Source organism: Xiphophorus couchianus, chromosome 19, assembly GCF_001444195.1.
Source record: "Xiphophorus couchianus chromosome 19, X_couchianus-1.0, whole genome shotgun sequence".
Classification (NCBI taxonomy): domain Eukaryota; kingdom Metazoa; phylum Chordata; class Actinopteri; order Cyprinodontiformes; family Poeciliidae; genus Xiphophorus; species Xiphophorus couchianus.
The window spans coordinates 14748452-14766463 of record NC_040246.1 but is presented as its reverse complement, the minus strand read 5'-3'; the positions used below and the strand labels follow the sequence as shown (position 1 = coordinate 14766463).

Genomic DNA, 18012 nt, shown 5'->3' with positions numbered 1-18012 from the left:
TCTATAACACACAGATTGTTGTATTTAAGTTTTCCTTTAAGTGTATGTCTTTTTTGGTAATTTTGATTATTGTGGCTTACAGCTAATAAAAACAGTCAAAGGTTAATAATGAAGAAGTTGTCTGTTGACACTGCATTTTATCCAGTCATATAAAGCAAAAATCAAGTGGAAGGAAAAAGCATTCATTTCTTTTTCCCTTTTCTTTGTGCATTTTTTTCCACCTTCAGTTTTCTCTTCCACTTATTTTTAAATGAATATGTTTGATCACAGGATTCTGTGAATAACCTGCTTCTTTACCAGTGACTGTTAATAAAGAATAAAGATAACTAGAGTTTTTTATGAAGGCTTTATTGTTCACTTGACAAAGAATCAATAACAGGAGTATAAACAACATGTTGAGTAGAAACTATAGTACAAATGTTTATAGAAAAGTTTCACTAATAATTAAAAAAGAGACATACAAAAATCAAAATAACAAAGACATCCTCATGTCAGTGTGCAAAAAGATTTATACAGATAGAAACGCTTCCATAGGAGGTTACACCTCGAGATAAATTATTTAAATAGCATATATCTACACAAATGACAAAAAACAGAATAATTTATCAAAAAGGCACAAGAAATACATAATGCAAAACATATTCAAAACATCTTTTTAATCCTTTCCTGTTCGAGTTTCTTGTACTAGAAAAATATCTTATATACAGCATATGAATGATAATAGTCTTGCTTTTAAAAAAGTAAGCCAACAAATGTATACTCTGTTACTAAAACAAGTGTTTGTTTGTATTGCTGGCCTTAATAAAAACAATGAGGTAATATTTGTACATAAAGGGTTTCCTTTTCCCCCCCTTGTCAAAAACACTCAAACCCAGGCACGCCATCAGGCACACTGTGCAGAAAGCAGGATACAGTTGTTTTTTACTTCACATAATTAGAAGTAACTGCATATATTTAGAGGATGTTAACCATAGAAGGTTGCTCATAATATTTAATGATAGCAAGATGCAGTGAGGAGCTAAAATTAAAACCTCTATGATGAAAGAATAAAAAAAAGATAACTGGCCTTCACTATAATTGAGATTTTAAGAAAAGGTTTTCATATAAATTGTGTTCCAAGGTCTCCTGCTCATGGATTTTCTTTCCTGAGAAGAGTATTTTTTGGGACAGGACATTGTATCTGCAGCCAACAGTGTGAGGGGGTCACCAGGAAAATTATAATTAAATTCTGATTTTAATGTCTTCATTGCTATTCTTTTTTGGTGTCACACATGCACAAAAAACACAACATTCACTCTCTTCAATAAGAACAGTCATTCTTTACTGTCCACAGTCCCTCAACAGTTCCTTCACAGGGGATTACTTTCTGGTTTTTTTTTTACCCCATCCTTAAAAATGTCTTTTAAGACTTTCTTCGTTCTGAGTACTGTATCATTCAGTCCACAGCAGATGTATGTTAATGCTCAAAATTAGTGAAAAAATGTAAAAAAAAAAAAAAAAAAGAATAACTCTCTTCCCTTTTCTCCCTCATCCACAGAGGAATAACAGTTCAGTTGTGCAAAGCAATAAAATGTGGCCCTCTTCTGATGCAGATCAGCGCAGACAGACAAAGAGAGGCAATTTCTTCTTAGCAGAGCTGCACTCACAATTCGTGCAGTTAACTTTTCCTTTTTATTTGGCTTCGACTCCTGAGGTCCCTTTCTGCCCCTTATCTCCTTTGCTCAACCTACCTCCATTGTGCATTTCTCAGAGGACAAATAAATGAAACTGAAACTGATGTAGGCCTACGCTGATACATTCTTCCAGAAGGCTCTGTGGTGCAATTATGTATCTGGAAGACAAAGCAAAGAAAATACAAATCAAAAAGAAGTCTAAATGATGAGAAATATTTCTGAACTGTCTAATCTTTGTACATAGTCTTACCTCTACATTCATATTTGAGGTCTGAGAAGTAAACCATCTCCTGAGAGAAGACATACAAGCCTAGTCGCCCACCAGCATATGTCTTATCATAAATGTTTCCAGAATCCGCCATGATTCTCTTGCCTTCATACATGACCACTCTAAAAGATAAATACAATCACATACTGTAAGCTACTGTAAAAATTGCAAAAGAATTACACAATTTTGGACATAAATCAGGTTTTGAACTCACCTAATAAGTCCAGTCTTGGGTCTATGGGTTAGGTGCCATCTATAGGCAGTAAAGTCCTTCCAGCCAATGTTCTTGGGGTCGTGCCACAGAGTACGGACCTGAAAATCAAGAATGGCAAGAATTGAAGTAAAAATAGCTACAAAAAATTATTTTGCCTGAAACACCGACTCAAACACCATGCTCTCACCTGTCCTGCAGTGTCTCCGGTGTGCCACAGAGCATTTCTGAGATGTTCGCCAGGCCCTGTGGTGGAATTTACAACTTTGATTGACAAGCCAGAGTAGCCTTGAGCTCTAGTGGGTGTGTGGGACCAGTAAGTCTGTGTGATCTGTTTCCACATCACTGTGTAGAAGCGGGAGCTGGACTGGTAGCCAAACACAAACCCGGCATAGTCATCATCTCTGTCCGTGTTGATGAAGAATGTTCCACTGAAATCCACGGCACTGAACTCATCGTAACCTGAAGTGGAAAGCGCATGATTTAGGGCAGCCACTACATATAGCAATTATAACTGGAGCAACATGTTTCTCTGTGTGTTACGTACCAACAGCAATGCCGGGATCGCAGTTGACAGTCTGCACCAGCTCCTTGCCTTGATGCCTCACCACCCAGTTGGGGTCAATCTGAGAGGTGCCTTTGGGATCCAAGGGTACCATTTGGAATCTGCGGAAGTCTGTTTCACTGATGGCAAAGTTCTCAGGGCAAACATCATGGATGTCCAGGACATTGTCTTGGTCAAAATCATCCTTGCAAATATCTCCACGGCCATCACCTTCGAGAAAAATTTGAATATGGAAATAGAAAAAAAAAAAAATTAGAACAAAAATCCTTAAATTGCTACAAATAAGAGGGATTGTAACAGTTTCTTGGAAAGCTTACCATCAGAGTCCAGTTGATCAGGGTTAAAAGCCAATCGGCAGTTGTCTTTATCATCAGGAATACCGTCATTGTCATCATCATGGTCGCAAGCATCACCTTTGCCATCTTTGTCATGGTCGGCCTGGTTGGCATTGGGAATGTATGGGCAGTTATCCAAGTTGTTCTGGTGACCATCCTCATCAATGTCCTGGTTGTTATCGCACTTGTCTCCAATACGATCTGAGTCAGAGTCAACCTGCAAAAGAACCACATTCCTTTTTGCTGAGATTTTCCAAAGAAAAGCTTGTCTTTTTATGACAAGTGTTATCCTGGGTATATGATTTTTAGGTATGCAAGCAATGTCCAGAACTGACACATCTCCAGAAACTTTGTATTCTATGCTAAACATTATTTACCTGGTCTGGGTTGTGCTCGAGGGGACAGTTATCACAGTGATCTCCAACACCATCCCTGTCTGTGTCTCTCTGGTCAACATTGTACACATATGGGCAGTTGTCATTCTCATTCAGAATACCTGTTGAGGAAAAGTATATATTTTAATATTTTTTAATCCTTAGCCTTCTTTCTAAGTAATTAGTTTGAGTTTACAGAGATTGCTTACCATCACCATCAATGTCGACAGCACAGGCATCTCCCTCTCCATTGTTGTCGGTGTCTGTTTGGTCAGTATTAGCCTCAAACACACAGTTGTCACAGCGGTCACCAACATCGTCCCTGTCTGCATCATACTGAGCAGGGTTGTACACTCTTGGACAGTTATCCTGTTTTAATGGAAAAAGAACATTATAATATGTAAAGGTGGGACATAAGTGAAAGAGTTTATCTGTATAGAAAAAACTGTGTTTCTAGCATTTTTCTTTTACTTTGGTTGAAATATAATATTCCAGAAGTATTTAACCCTGCATTTTTCTTTCCCAACTCTCCAAATCCACAAAAGAGAATTATGGGCAACCAGGCACGATATCCTCAATTCTGGCTTTATGTGAAAATTATAGTACATTATCCCTGTACTACTGACTTTCCACTGTGACTTTTTGGTGAAAGCACACAAACTGAAGCACTTTGCATTCCAATTGCCCAGAGGAAGGATGGCTGCAGTTGATTGCTATGTGTGGTCTCTAGGGAAAGCAGAGCTTGGGGCTGAAAAAACTCCCAGATTACTCACCCTATCATCGGGAATTCTATCATTGTCATCATCATGGTCACATTCATCCCCAAGGCCATCTTTGTCATGGTCTTCCTGGCCAGAGTTGGGAAGGTTGGGGCAGTTATCCTACAAAGGAACAAAAGTGAGGTTAGGAAAACAATCATCATAATAATATAGTACTCACGGATCATAACACCCGTTGGTGTTTTTGTCCATGTGGGGTATGGTTACCTTTTTGCAGTGATAAGTGGCGTTCTCCACACACGGCAGATCCGTGTTAGGCCATCCATCCAGGTCACTGTCCTCTCCACAAATCCGGCCATTCCCAGCATATCCTGGCTTGCATTCACAGCGGAACATTGACTCGGAGTAGACGCCCAAATATATACAGTTCGCATTTTTATGGCAGTTGTGGCTACCATCCTTGCAAGGGTTGCGGGGAGTGCACACCTAAAGTAATTATAGAGGGTTAAAATATGCAAGCTGTTCATGTGCAAGCCCAAGCTGCAGCGAATAAAAACAAACAATCCACACCTGTTTTTTAGCAGTTGCCTGTTCCACACCTCTTCCGAAAGGTTGGGGACCAGAGAAACGGGAAGGACAGGGGAGGCAGTTGTAACCTGGCTCAGTGTTCTCACAAAGATGAATTCCATTGTGAGTATGGCAAGCATCTGGGACCTCTTTGCATTCATCAATGTCTGTGCAGGTAATCCCATCACCAATGTAGCCAAGTGGGCACTTGCCACACTCAAATGAGCCGTCACGGAAACTGGTGCACTTTGTACCAGGGAAGCATGGGTTGGAAAGGCAACCATCTGTGTCCAAAAAGAGTGTTAAACATTAGATGAATATCATTTGATGATGTTGGACTTTGTTTTACTTGCGTGCAAAGATTAGATGCATACCAATAGGGCAGTCCTGTTTGTTGCAGATTTGAACCATGGTAGCATCACCAATACAATCTTTTCCTCCGTATTTAGGCATAGGATCATTGCAGAGACGGTTTCTTGTTTGGACTCCTCCACCACAGGTTGATGAGCAGGTATCCCATGGTGACCAAGGTCCCCATTCTCCATTAACTGCAAAAATTAAAATCATTATTATTCAGCACAAAAATAAATAACTCAAAAATGTTGGTTAGATGGTGTCTAACTCACTGGGGCAAGGCGACATTTGGCAGACTTTGGTGTGACGTCCTTCTCCTTGGCAGTCTCTACCACCCATCTGCGGTGTGGGGGAGTTGCAGAGACGGATCTGTGTCATGACCCCTTCGCCACAGGTCACAGAGCATGAAGACCAGGGTGACCAGTGGCTCCAGCCTCCGTCCTGCTTGACTGTAAAGTAAAAGCATACACAATCAATTCACTGCATTCTCAAGCGGTGGAAAAAAACTAGTTTCATGATGTTCTGCAGCTTACAGCGCTTGTCGCATTCCTGTGGGTAGCAGTCACGGGTCTGGACAGAGGTGCCCTCACACTTGCTGTTGATGCGATCACAGGAGCGTCCACGCTGCTGGATTCCACGACCACAAGTCACAGAACAATGGGTCCAGTCAGACCAGGCAGACCAACCACCCTCGGGAAAGTCACTCGCTATAATTGACAGACAACAGGTTTGAAAATTCTCAGTAAGACACCAGGACAGAAATTTTTATTTAATAGGTTTTAATAAGAAGCTTACGTGTTCCACAGCGTGGGCAGCATTCTCCATCGGGCACAGTGGCATTGGCGCAGGGGATGAGAGGACAAGAGATTTTGCGACATATGGTTGCAGAGTTCTGGATGGGAGAATAGTTTAATGAGTGCAAACATAACAGCTATACAAAAAAAGACCTGGCTGATCTTGTTCCAAGTCTAATTGCTGCATTCCAGAATGGAATGATCTTATTAGATATGTAAAACACCTGCTGTGTCTATAAAGAATCTGCAGAGATCTTTATAAATAATGTCCTGCTAAACAGCCAAAAATAATATCACAGTACATGATTAGCCTTCACTAGAAGAACCCCATGCTGCTTTAATAATAATTTCTGACAGAATGCTATTGCTTTCAAGCAGGATAATAGTAATCACAAGGAAGGGTGCTAATGTGATCACTGTTCTGACATTATTGCAGCAGACAGCTGACTTCAAGGTTGTGTAAAGGTTGCATTCCTGGAAGTGTTCTCACACTCACCTGACAGGTGCACTCTGTGCAGCCATCCACTGTCCATTCATCTTTGTCCTTGTGCACAATGCCGTTATGGATGCAGACTCCATTGTGGATGATGATCTGATTTTTCAGTAACTCACTATCAGTAGACTGGGAGAAGAAAAAAAGAGAGCGTGAGAGTGGTAAGTGGGTTTGCTTGGGACAGAGGATGGAAACATTTCACTTTGCCAAGGTTCCAATACAAATGAATCACTGATTAAGACATTGCTGGAATCTACCGGAGCACTGCAAATGTGACTAACGGGCCAAACATATTTATGTATTCACTGGCGTCTCATTAACAAAATTGGCTGGGGACAGTCATTACAGTGACAAGTGGGTATGCACTAGAAATCTGTTAATTCAAAGCAGAAGACTGGAAAAGAAAGAGTGAATCATGGCAAAGAGAATACATTGATGGCTCTCTGAACTTACCACTTTTTGGAGTTCATTTGACAGCTGCTTAACAATCACGTTGAGTCCCCTGAGCTCCTTAAACATACTGGTAATATCCTCACATGAGAAACCGCAGACAGTCTGCAGATCTGGGGAAGAATAGGCCAATGAATTAACTCAGGTCTTGGGGAAGAAGCGTTATTAGTGGAGTAAAAATTCTAACATTACTTTTAAGAGAGGAGAAATCTCACCTTTGGATTTGTGGCCAGTATAATCGGTTCTAATGGCAGGACTGGAACCATTGACTGGGTTGTCCAGGGTCATCATTTGGGTTAAAGCAGCTGCAAGTGAATAAGAGGAGAGTGGAAGAGTTGATTTTGATTTATAGCTTTGTGATCAACATAGGCAAATCTTTCATTGATGACATCAGTCGAGCATATATTGCAGTTTTTAATGCTGTCTGCGTCCCAGGGCTTTTGTCATTTGGAAATCTAAACTAAATGTAACTGCCTTTTAATAAAACTAATACCACTCCGATCCCTTTAATAATAGCGCTCTGGGCGGTGAGCCATATCACCCATATCAAAAACTACTACTCATTATTAAGGCAGTTGTCTTTTAGTTATTTCAATCTTACCTCCACTTTTACATCCCTTATTGGTCAGTATGGCATCTAGAGAGGTTCCAAAGACAAAATGGACATTCTGGAGGACTCCCTTCAAAACAATAAAAAAAACAGGATATACATATATATATGTAAAAATCACATAGTTATAAATATATAAATAAACATATAAATATATAAATAACACCTAAGATTAAATAATGCCTATTCAGTATTAGTAAGAAATGTACTCCTCTTACCATAAACTTGTCCTTCACTGCCCCCTTTCCAATCCTGAGTCTGGCTCTATCTGCCAACTCCCTGGACAGTAAAGTTTGGATTGGCACATCCAGCTCTGACACATTGATCTCTTCACAGCCCACAAAAAGCTGTGCCCTGTCCTCCTGGATGAACAGCGTGAGGTTCCTCCAGTGCCCATTGGCCAAGCCGGCATCTTCGATAGACACCACCTGCAGCTGCCTCTCGGTGGAGTAGACCAGATCAAGAGTGTTCGCCTTCCCGTTAGAAATTATCTCGAAGATAGGGCCAGATCCGTCGGTCTTCTCGACTGTCAGCAGGCTGCCTCTAGTTTTCTTGGACTGCTTCAGGTTAAGTAGTAGGAGGAATCCCCGCTCGGCCTGGATGGAATCGAGGAGGTCCCTGAAGGAGGCGTCGGGGACTGGGGGGATCAGGTCTGCGTTCAGGACCTTGTATGCGGGACTGTAAGGGTCTGCGCCTTTGACTAGACTCACTCCGTTGTGTCTTTTGCTCACCCTCGCCAGCTCAAATAGGTCATACACACTGTTATCATCGCGAGTCTCTGCGGTCAAACAAAACAAAGCCATTGTTATATTTCTTTTTCTTCGAGACAAAGTGTATAAAAATAACAAAGAGCACAGAAGAAATTGGTTTTAGTGTTTATGTCTTTATTTCACGTTAAATTAAGCCCCGATATTTTTAAATTATTAGCAATGTCATAACCACCATCTCAATAAAATGAGAAAATGCGCATTTTTCTCCTTACCTGCCAATCTGGCACCATCGCAACTCCAAAGCATCAGCAGAAAAAGGATGCCACACAGCATCATCTTGAAATCTTTAAAAGCTCCTATTCCAACCAAAGAACAATAATTACTTTACACATAAGCCAGAGATGAACTTCAGATTAAAACAAATAATGGCATTATAATACTAACCTTTCAATAAAAAAGTTTAAAAATATTAAAAATGAAAAGAAAAAAGGATCCTTGTTTCAAATATTGTATATTCCGTTCCTCTTCTTCGCAGCTCTAAGAACAGTATAATTTTAATGCTGGAAAGTTTCCCCTTTTTTATCCCGGTTTCTCCACTGATTCCACTGACCTGGGCTTCTGTCTTAACTTCTATTTAAACGCCTAAAGGACATTCCTGAGCTCCTGTTAGACCAATGGGAATCCAGCGCTAGAGACAGAGAAGGGACGGGCTTGTTATCTTACCTCACATCCAGTCAGAGTAATATCCGAGACGCACAGAGGAGAAAAAAAGACGCATTCCTGAGCTGAATTTCCATCACCAGACAAATATTTTATCCACGCACCAAAGCCAAGGCTTGGTGGTTTCCGGTCAGATAAACGCTATAGTTTTAACAGATTTAATGATGTAATGTTGTTTTATTCCACCATGAGAAAGATTATTTAATTTTAAATGATTCAGAATTAGTACATCTAAGGGAAGATGATTCAGCATGTATTCAATCAGAGTGATACAAATCTTAAATATGAATACGTTTTCAACATATACATATATTTTCGTTTTTCCCTGAAATCGTTTATATTTATGCTAACAAAAGTGCTGCTTATTCGATGCCACGATTTACATCTTGTTATATATATTTTGACCACTAGAGGTCTCATTGAGCTCAGAACACAGTGTACTGGTACTGGAGTGAAAGTGAAGTGTAATGGTCTTTTGGTGTGTCTAGAAAAAAAAGTAAAAAATATTTAAAATATAAGTAGAACCGGATGATGCTAGTGAATTACCAAAAACATAAATCAATTAAAACTTGAATATTCAATAATATAAATATAAAGAGTTTCTTTGTTCCAGTGCAGGTCCCAAAATACCACATAAACACTTTTACAGAAGTAATTGTGTCATACATTTACAAATAATCACAATGCTTAAAAATAAACTCAGATCTGCTTCTGCAAATATGTTTTCATTATGTAATTTATCAGCAACATTATGAGTAAAACATTTAATTTGAATACAATTAAACACAATTCAGATTCCTTGGAAAACTCTTAAATTATCCTTCTAAATAGTGAAAAATTTAAAGATGTGAATCAGATGCAAATTTTTGCATCACTAGCTGATTGTGGTGTGCGGTTAAATTTTCTGACATGCTGTTTGACCAGAATTACGTATGACAATTATTTTATGGCAACAAAATAATAAAAAACTGTGCAATGAGTGAATACTTCTATAACTCTTTCCCACACTATGCAGCATTTTATTCAGCATTGCTGTTTGGTTTGATTGTGCAGTTCTACTTTAGAGAGCAAAAGAAAAAATATTGCCTATGCTGTCTGACTGAATAGATGGTAAAAAGAGGGCTAAGCTATGCACAAGGCAGGGATTTCCTCATTCCCCATTGAATTGACATGTATAAAAATTATAGAAAATTTATTTAAGGCAAACATTTTAGATCCTTTTTTCCTACAACCCTGTGTTTCCCTTTGGTTGTGCCACCCAAAGAAAAAACCATCTTTGCTGAACATATTTCATAGCTGAGAAAGTCATTTACCTTGAAAACACAAACCATTTACATCAGTGTTTTGAAACACTTAAAACTTTTTAAAATCCTCATATTTAAATGTGGATTGTTTATACTATCAAGGATGACAGTTAAATATGTCCTATTCCTAATGAATGTATTAGTCAGAAGGCAAATGTAATTTAGCAAAGCTGTATTAAATTGACAAAATCTTAACATGGGCAGTTCTTTTTCCAAAAACAAAAAGACAAATCTAACTCTGAAAAGCCATCTCCAACCATGGATCACAGTAGGTGTTTGTGTTATTTAATGCTTGAGCTTTTCTTGACATGTTTAATGCTCAAAAGTGAAAATAATTGCAAGTTATCAGCAATTAACTTCAAGCTTGCAAAATCAGTTTCCAAGAAGTCATCCAGTTCTTCCTATCTATGCTCCAGTTTCTTAGAAATCCTGACGTTGCTGCTCTGCAAGGGGTTAAAATTAATGGCTGGGCATTTAACCTCTGACCTCTTCCCTCTCCCTCTGTTCTTTTCCACCACTGAGTGAAGACAGATTTCTTGACAGAGCCTTTATTCAGGTCCTCTTTCACCACATAAGGGTTTGTGATTTTTTTTTCTGCGAAAATTAGTGTTTGCTAACTGAATCGCACCAGCTTGTGGAGCTGTGGACGCAGAGGAAAACTGGAAAGAGTTAGCGTGTGACTGAGACGAAAAGCTTCTGGGGAGACGGGAGAACACAGAGGCGCCTGCACGCTGGGATGATTTGTGCAGAAAAAACTAAGGGGGGGCTGCCTGCCTAAAAATAGGCAGTGGGCTTCTAACCGTGATGAGACGCAACATGTGGGTTCCTGTTCCTCAGTTGGAGTGCTCAGGAACACACATGTTCCATTAGCAGCGGTACTTCGGTGACACATATGATTTACAACATGTAGCCGTCACCTTGGTGAAACACAAGCCCGCTGGAAGTGATGGAGCATCAGCAGCGAGGTTTCACAGGTCAGAATGTTATCCGAGTGGAAAATGGCTTCAGGGCTGTGAAATGGGATCAAGGTGGGACAGTTTAATGGAAAAAGATTTCTGGAGGTATCGTAGGTAGGTGTGACCGGCCACATCCCTCTGTGGGCATTCCTATAAGCTCACAGTGTGGGAAAAGACTTGCCAAAATCTAATAAATACCTGCTTAGGAGAGTCAGAATGGAAACAGCCCATAGATAACAAGTGTTTATCCTGAGTGGGTTCCCCGGTTTCTGATTCCATCTGTTGTAGCTTAGGAACAATGTCAGTAGATGGGAGTTTCAGTGCTTAATCACAGACGATGTCTGAATCAGTCCAGGCAGAACTAGCCCCCAATGTTTAGTCTGTATTTTCACTTTTTTGTGGAAATAGCTGCATGTTCGTGCATTTTCATAAATGACCAGTTTTATGTAAACATCTTAGCAGGTTTAAATTCTAACCAATGAAGTGCATGGTTATACTTTAGACACGGCGAGACCAGCCGTGAAGCACGGAGAAAAGTCACTTGAAACAAGCCAGGCGGCTATGTTTATGATGCAGTGAGGATAACTGAAGCTACACAGGTACTGCTGTAGGATATCTTATGGAGTGAAAAACCTTAAGCTAAATTTCAGAGGTGGGTAGTAAGAATGCTGAAATGAGAGTAGCACTGCTTCAACATATTTTTACTCGAGAAATAACACAAGTAGAAGTATGCTATAAAAAAGGAGCTTGAGTTCTGAGTAACTGGTCATTACATCTGATTTAATATTTTGGGAACAGGGGGCAATTGTGAAGAAAGACCAGGTAGGCAGGCTGAGGAAAGGAGGCAAATGAACATGAAGGAAGTTGAGGACAAAATAAACAATAATCAAGGGGAAAACACTGAGCTAACAGAAAGGCAAGAATAAAAGCATTAACAAAAGAAAGATCAAAAGTGGTAACACAGAAACAAACCCAAAAACTCAAACAACTCAAGATCATGACTGTAAGAGACTGTAAAACACTTAAGACCGAAACGCAGGTTTACTTTTTAGTGGGACAACAACTCTAAATGTTGAGCTGGAACTACAGTTAAGTGGTTCAGAATCACTTCAAATGTACGTGTTAGAGAATGACCCAGTTAAAGTTCAGACCAAAATCCAACTGAGAATCTATAGCAAAACAAGCTTCAGCTACTTTGAATGAAAAATTTTTTTTTTAAATCTCTACATGTACAAAGAGTGGTAAAGACATATTCCAAAAGATTTGCAGTTGTAATTTCTTCCACTTCGCCCAAATATTCAATCTCATTTTACAGTACTGTAAAATACAGTACTGGCGTGCCGTGGTGGCGTAACGGTTAGCGTGACCCGTATTTGGAGGCCTTGAGTCCTCGACGCGGCCGTCGCGGGTTCGACTCCCGGACCCGGCGACATTTGCCGCATGTCTTCCCTCCTCTCCTTCCCCATTCCTATCAGCCTACTTTTGTAAAAGGGACACTAGAGCCCACAAAAAGACCTCCTGGAGGGGTAAAAAAAATAAATAAATACAGTACTGTCTGCATGCATTTGCAGGGCTCTGTGGTGGTGGAAGCAAGTATGCCCTCTTTAATCGGAGTCAGATATGGTGACATCACTCTTATTTTGGTGGAGACCCCTGACAACAAAGCATTTCTCAAGTCTTCATAGGATCTCAGATTGAGTTTATAGTCCAACAGAGCAGCAGCTTTAAGGTTTCTAGAAACTCAACGTCCTTGAGTGATCCACTCAGACATCTCCTCTGTAGATAATTTCTGAAGAAAACTGAAAATAGCTGCGTAATCATCCAGTATGGTTAGGCCTCAATGTTTCTTCCAAGAAGAATAGAAGAAAAAAGACATGGCAAGTTCACAGGGAAATTACTGGGAAAATCTGAGACAGTTATTTCTGCCAAAGGTGCCTAATCCAAGCTCTAATTGAAGGGTTTCAATGCAAATTTGAGTCTGTTGCTGTATTCAGTTTGAACGACTTTCGTGAGAAATGCTGTAATACACATTAACAAAGAAACAATTGCTAGTTGTCACTCCAAAATAAAAGTCAATGATTGGGGCTTAAAACCTTTTTTTTTTCAAAAGTGCAAAATATTTATTTGGAACGTCTTGTGGTGCAATAAAGAAATGCCTCTTTGTTTATCCACACCAAGCTTAAAATGCCTGCTTGGGTTTTTCCATCTTCAATGTGGCATCAGGTTTGTGTGTCTGACTGCACAATGAAAGCATGCTTATAATCCAATGATGGACAGTTTATAGGCTTTGCTTGAGGTAATAAATTACTCAACCAATGAAAGTTATCAAACTGATGCATGACAGCTTTCACAAGACATTTACCTTGACAACACGCCAACAAATGTTAATCCCTGCAGTTTACTTTTTTTTATTGAAGCGCAAGGGTTTGTCAGTGGAAAGGTGAGAGAAAACCAAGACGAGCATGTATTAACAGCTTTTGATTTGGCAACCGGCCTCCCTTATATGCATCATCCTTTAACTTATCCATCCAGAAACATGCCCAGTGGTGGAAGGTTGTGAAAGAATGTTTAAAGGAGGAAAGAAACTGGACAGTGAACATGGAAAGAGTGAGTAAGAGTGAGGGGCCTTTTGGCAACTAGTCCCACATAGAACAAGATGAGTTAATTATAGTTTGAAAATGTGCTGTTCATGGTGAAGGTGATAACCAGTTTTAGTACGTTCATTGTGTTCCAATCAACCAATAAATAGCATATAATAAAGTTAATTTCTTTCAGTAATTTCTTTCAAAAATTCATATATTATTCAGTCATTTCTCTCATAGCAATAATTTTCACTTAAATGTTGTGGGATAATCATGGTATGTCCAACACAATACAGCATTATTGTGTTGGACATACCATCGTCCAACACAAGACCACGGTATTTTTCTTAGCAGGAAGACAACTAATTTCAAATCACTCCTGCAGACACCATCCACAAGAAGGGCAAACCACAAAAGGTCATTGTTAATCATTCTGGGTGTTGATGGAGCATTTTATCCGGCTATTGTAATGGAAAGCGGGGTAGAGGGAAAAACTGGTATAAAGTCAAGAGTCTGGTGGCTATTCACATTGCAGGGGCTGTGGCTCAAGAGCTTCACACAGATTTTAGGAAGTGTGTTCTTGGCAAAAACACTCTCAAGGATATTAAACTTCTACTAAGACTGTCTTCATGATGGCAGTAAGGTTAAGCCAAACTCTAAGCTCTATTGAACCTTCATGATATTGAATCATTTGAATAAATGTGCTTACAGCCACAACAGTGTGCCACTTTGCATGTTTCCCATGATATCATGAGCAATGAAACATGCAGGCAATCAGTACATGGGCTACAGCTGTTGTGTGCCTTGTTTTAGACCATTGTTAATCTGGACATGTCTGAAGTGTCTCACCTGGTCTGAGGAGAATAAGGACTGGGATGAAATTTTGCATTTCATTTGAAAATTCAAATCCCAGAGTCTGGAGGAATAGTGGGGAGGGACTAAATTAAAACTATGTGAGTCCCACAGAAGACGCTGATTATATTTTACAGCAGGATTTGACAACTATCCAAACTGCCGAAAGTACCAATACCTACTTTACCCACCATGGCGTCACCATGCTTCGTCACAGTTTGCTGTAATAAACCCCTCAGAGACTGGCTCAGATGAAAGACACCAGACCCAAAAACAAAGCAAAGAAACTAACTCCTCAGAAGTGCCACAGACCAATCCTTTCCATGTCATGCCAAGCATTGATGAAGTAAATTATACATAATACTCTGACCAAGTACTGCATATATATTCAAATTATTTTCCAAAGCTTAACATTTGTGTATTTAAATACTTTTTTATTGGTTTTGTGTAATATTCTTATCTTCTGAGAAACAGAATTTTGGGGTTTCCTCAACTGTAAGCTATAAAAGTAAAAATTAACATCTGCTTCACATTTTATGAATTAAATGAATGCTTCAATTATACCATAATTAACTGGGGTGCACTTGTACACCACATACTGATATCAAGCAGAAAAGCTTAAGAGGTCTTGCTGTGGAAATATCAAAAGCTCTTCTGATATGTAAAAAACAAAGTGTATCAAACTGAAAAAGTACAAAAAATATTTCTATAATTTGTTCAACTGTCTTGTCCGCTTCACAGGCCAAAAAAACTAAAATGACTTGGACCTGTTTACCATCATAAATCGTTGATCATAATCCGTGCTTGGCCCACTAAAGGACATAAGGAAGCATGAATGCCAGCAATAATGACGTCTGGGGGGAAAAAACATTCTTTGAATCTTCAATCTGGTGGAAAGGTTTTTAAAATAGTTTTAAGATCATGTTTTTAGAGTTTGTGAGTTCTGGTAAGTGTGAGTGTGATGATTGTGTTGATTGTGTTGGTTTTTACAAGCAGACATCAAGTCAGCTGTGGTGTTCTTTGCATGCCAGCTCTGCCAACGTGAAGACGTCGAGCTGGCGGTGAAAAGCTCTCCAGGGTATATGACCCTTCTGGTGCTTAAGTGACCTTTTCACTGATAGGTTGACAAACAGACTCAGTAATGATGAAGACATGTTTTACATAAGAACAAGAGTGAGAAAACTGAGGTTCATCATGTGCTTGGGTTTACGTTTTGGAAAAAGTGTCATAAATATTTTTACAAGTACTTTAAGGTTGCAGGAAAGGTTCATTTCAAGACTCATAAAGCTCTAAGTATGCAACCTCAACATTTGAAAGCATATAATTAGACATAAGAACACAGTAAAATTTAATTACGTGTAGAATCTGACAGTATTATTGGTAGTGTGCCTTGGTTTTTGTTTGCTCTGTAATTTGTTTATCCTTTATTTTTTTGTTACACTTAGTTTTTGGAATTTGAAAAAAAATGTGTGTTAAGCGGGCTCATTTCCTGAGCCCGCTTCCTGATTAATTTTATTTACAAAAATGAGGCCCAAAGGCCTAGCCTCAGGACCACCAACTGATACCAACGACATAGCCATCCTAGAGCAAATTCCTGCACCATTTTTTATTTGTCTTTCTGCCTCTGGTCATGAGGTCGATTTACTGACTGTCCTCTTGGATGTGTGTGAAGTGTCAGTCAAAAAAATAAAGAACTTCTTATCATAATTTAGGGTCTGCACCATTATTCTAGCATAGCAGATACCAAAACAAGCACAAATGTTTAAACAAGAGGGAAACGTTACATTATTATATTTCCTTACAGAATTTCTAGTAACGTTTTTTTTCTCATTTACTGTATGCCTTATTTACTGTATTTCTTTTTTTATTGACCTGATGTGACATTCTTAATCTTAAATGTATGTGGAAATCATCATAATAAATATCATTCTGGAAAATAAAATTAACTTTTAAATAATAATATAATATTCTACTTCATTCATATTACTTTATGCAGCAGGAAGTAAACTGGATTTTTACTTCTTGTATTTTCAGGAGCAGGGAAATATTTTGTCCATGTCATCTCATCATATGCACAGCCTCTACACCAGAGGTCTGCAACTCCAGGCCTTCAGAATCGTTGTCCTTCAATTTTTTGATGTGTTCCTGGTCCAAGACAGGATGCTAAGCCATTCAGTGACTCATAAACGAACAAAAATATTTTAAAGTCTGTTCTCTGAGCTACAGGGAGCCACTGTAAGGACATTAAAACTAGGTTGATGTGCTCTATCTTTCTGGTTTTAATGAGAACACAAGTAGCAGTGTTCTGGATCACCTGCAGCTGTCTCATTGACTTTTTATGCAAACTTGTTGCAGTAATCAATGTGACTAAAGATAAATGCATGGAAGAGTTTTTTAGATTTTGCTGGGACTTTAGTTCTTTAAACTTACAAATGTTCTTCAGGTGATAGAAGACTGACTTTGTAACAGTATGTATTTATCCTTGTAGGTCTATGCCAGGTGTAGTTCATCACTACACCTGTTTTTTTGGCATGATTAGTTGTTTCTGGCTGTAATAACTGAATAACAAGGCACTTAGTTTTTGTTTTGTCCTCGTCATTAAAGTAGAAAGAAACTGTAGGTCACTCTTTTAAAATACTTGACATCAGTAATGTATTCTTCACTGACATGCATGTTCTCGAGATAGAGGAGAATCCAGTCAAACCCATTGAAATGACCTCCATGAGAGCCCAGAGCTCCCACAGCTCTGCAGAATTAGTAAAAATGTGTGCGTGCGTGTGGGGGTGTGTGTATGTTTAAAATCTCATTCAAAGAGTTGTTATACTGAGCTTAAGAGGACAAACTGAAAGTTAATGACATTACTTCATCCTCCCACACACACACATGCATATATATAACTGTAACGGAACTATGTATATATATATATATATATACACACATACACACAATAGTTCCGGTACAGTTAGTTATGCTTTTCTTGGCTCAGTTCACACAGATTTTAGGAAGCGTGTTTTTGGCAAAAACACTCTCAAGGATATTAAACTTCTACTAAGACTGTCTTCATGATGGCAGTAAGGTTAAGCCAAACTCTAAGCTCTATCGAACCTTCATGATTTTGAATCATTTGAATAAATGTGCTTACAGCCACAACAGTGTGCCACTTTGCATGTTTCCCATGATATCATGAGTCTATAATGTTGACATTAATTCTGTCCAAATAGCCCAGAGGAGTTCATTGTAAGCCTTAGGGACATGTTCTGCTCTGAGTTGTAAGCTGCTAGTTTAAACACTTCCAGTGGTCTTCATTGGATATTTTACGAGACCACTAAGCTGTGAAATGCTGGGCTGTAGTAACCCTTTGCTGCTGAGGACACAAAGATTTGTTAGATTACTGCATTTTTGATATAAATGTCAAACCAGAAGCCAGACTTATGATGTTTTTATCTGCGTCTTTTCATCACTCACCTACTGTATG

The 18012-nt window shown here is 39.1% G+C and overlaps 1 protein-coding gene across 1 annotated transcript; it reads right to left on the bottom strand.

The window, feature by feature from the left end:
* Positions 1 to 327: 327 nt before the first annotated feature.
* thbs1a (thrombospondin 1a) lies at positions 328 to 8737 on the bottom strand. Its single transcript, XM_028000664.1, has 22 exons — positions 8568 to 8737; positions 8396 to 8479; positions 7632 to 8191; positions 7405 to 7483; positions 7019 to 7108; positions 6807 to 6916; positions 6357 to 6482; positions 5862 to 5958; positions 5600 to 5773; positions 5339 to 5515; positions 5087 to 5260; positions 4716 to 4996; positions 4413 to 4631; positions 4200 to 4307; positions 3636 to 3795; positions 3430 to 3548; positions 3035 to 3269; positions 2700 to 2927; positions 2343 to 2614; positions 2156 to 2253; positions 1924 to 2063; positions 328 to 1831 (listed from the first exon to the last, which is right to left on the bottom strand). The coding sequence occupies exons 2-22, from the start codon at positions 8457 to 8459 to the stop codon at positions 1824 to 1826; spliced, it is 3519 nt and encodes a 1172-aa protein (XP_027856465.1). The 5' UTR covers positions 8460 to 8479; positions 8568 to 8737; the 3' UTR covers positions 328 to 1823.
* Between the last annotated feature and the right edge of the window lie 9275 nt (positions 8738 to 18012).

Coding starts and splice junctions, on each gene's coding strand:
- thbs1a (XM_028000664.1), bottom strand. CDS start 8,459: ATGATGCTGTGTGGCATCCTTTTTCTGCTGATGCTTTGGAGTTGCGAT. Junction 3,549..3,635: donor TGTCGACATTGATGGTGATG/GTAAGCAATCTC, acceptor TTTCCTCAACAG/GTATTCTGAATGAGAATGAC. Junction 2,615..2,699: donor CGATCCCGGCATTGCTGTTG/GTACGTAACACA, acceptor TTTCCACTTCAG/GTTACGATGAGTTCAGTGCC.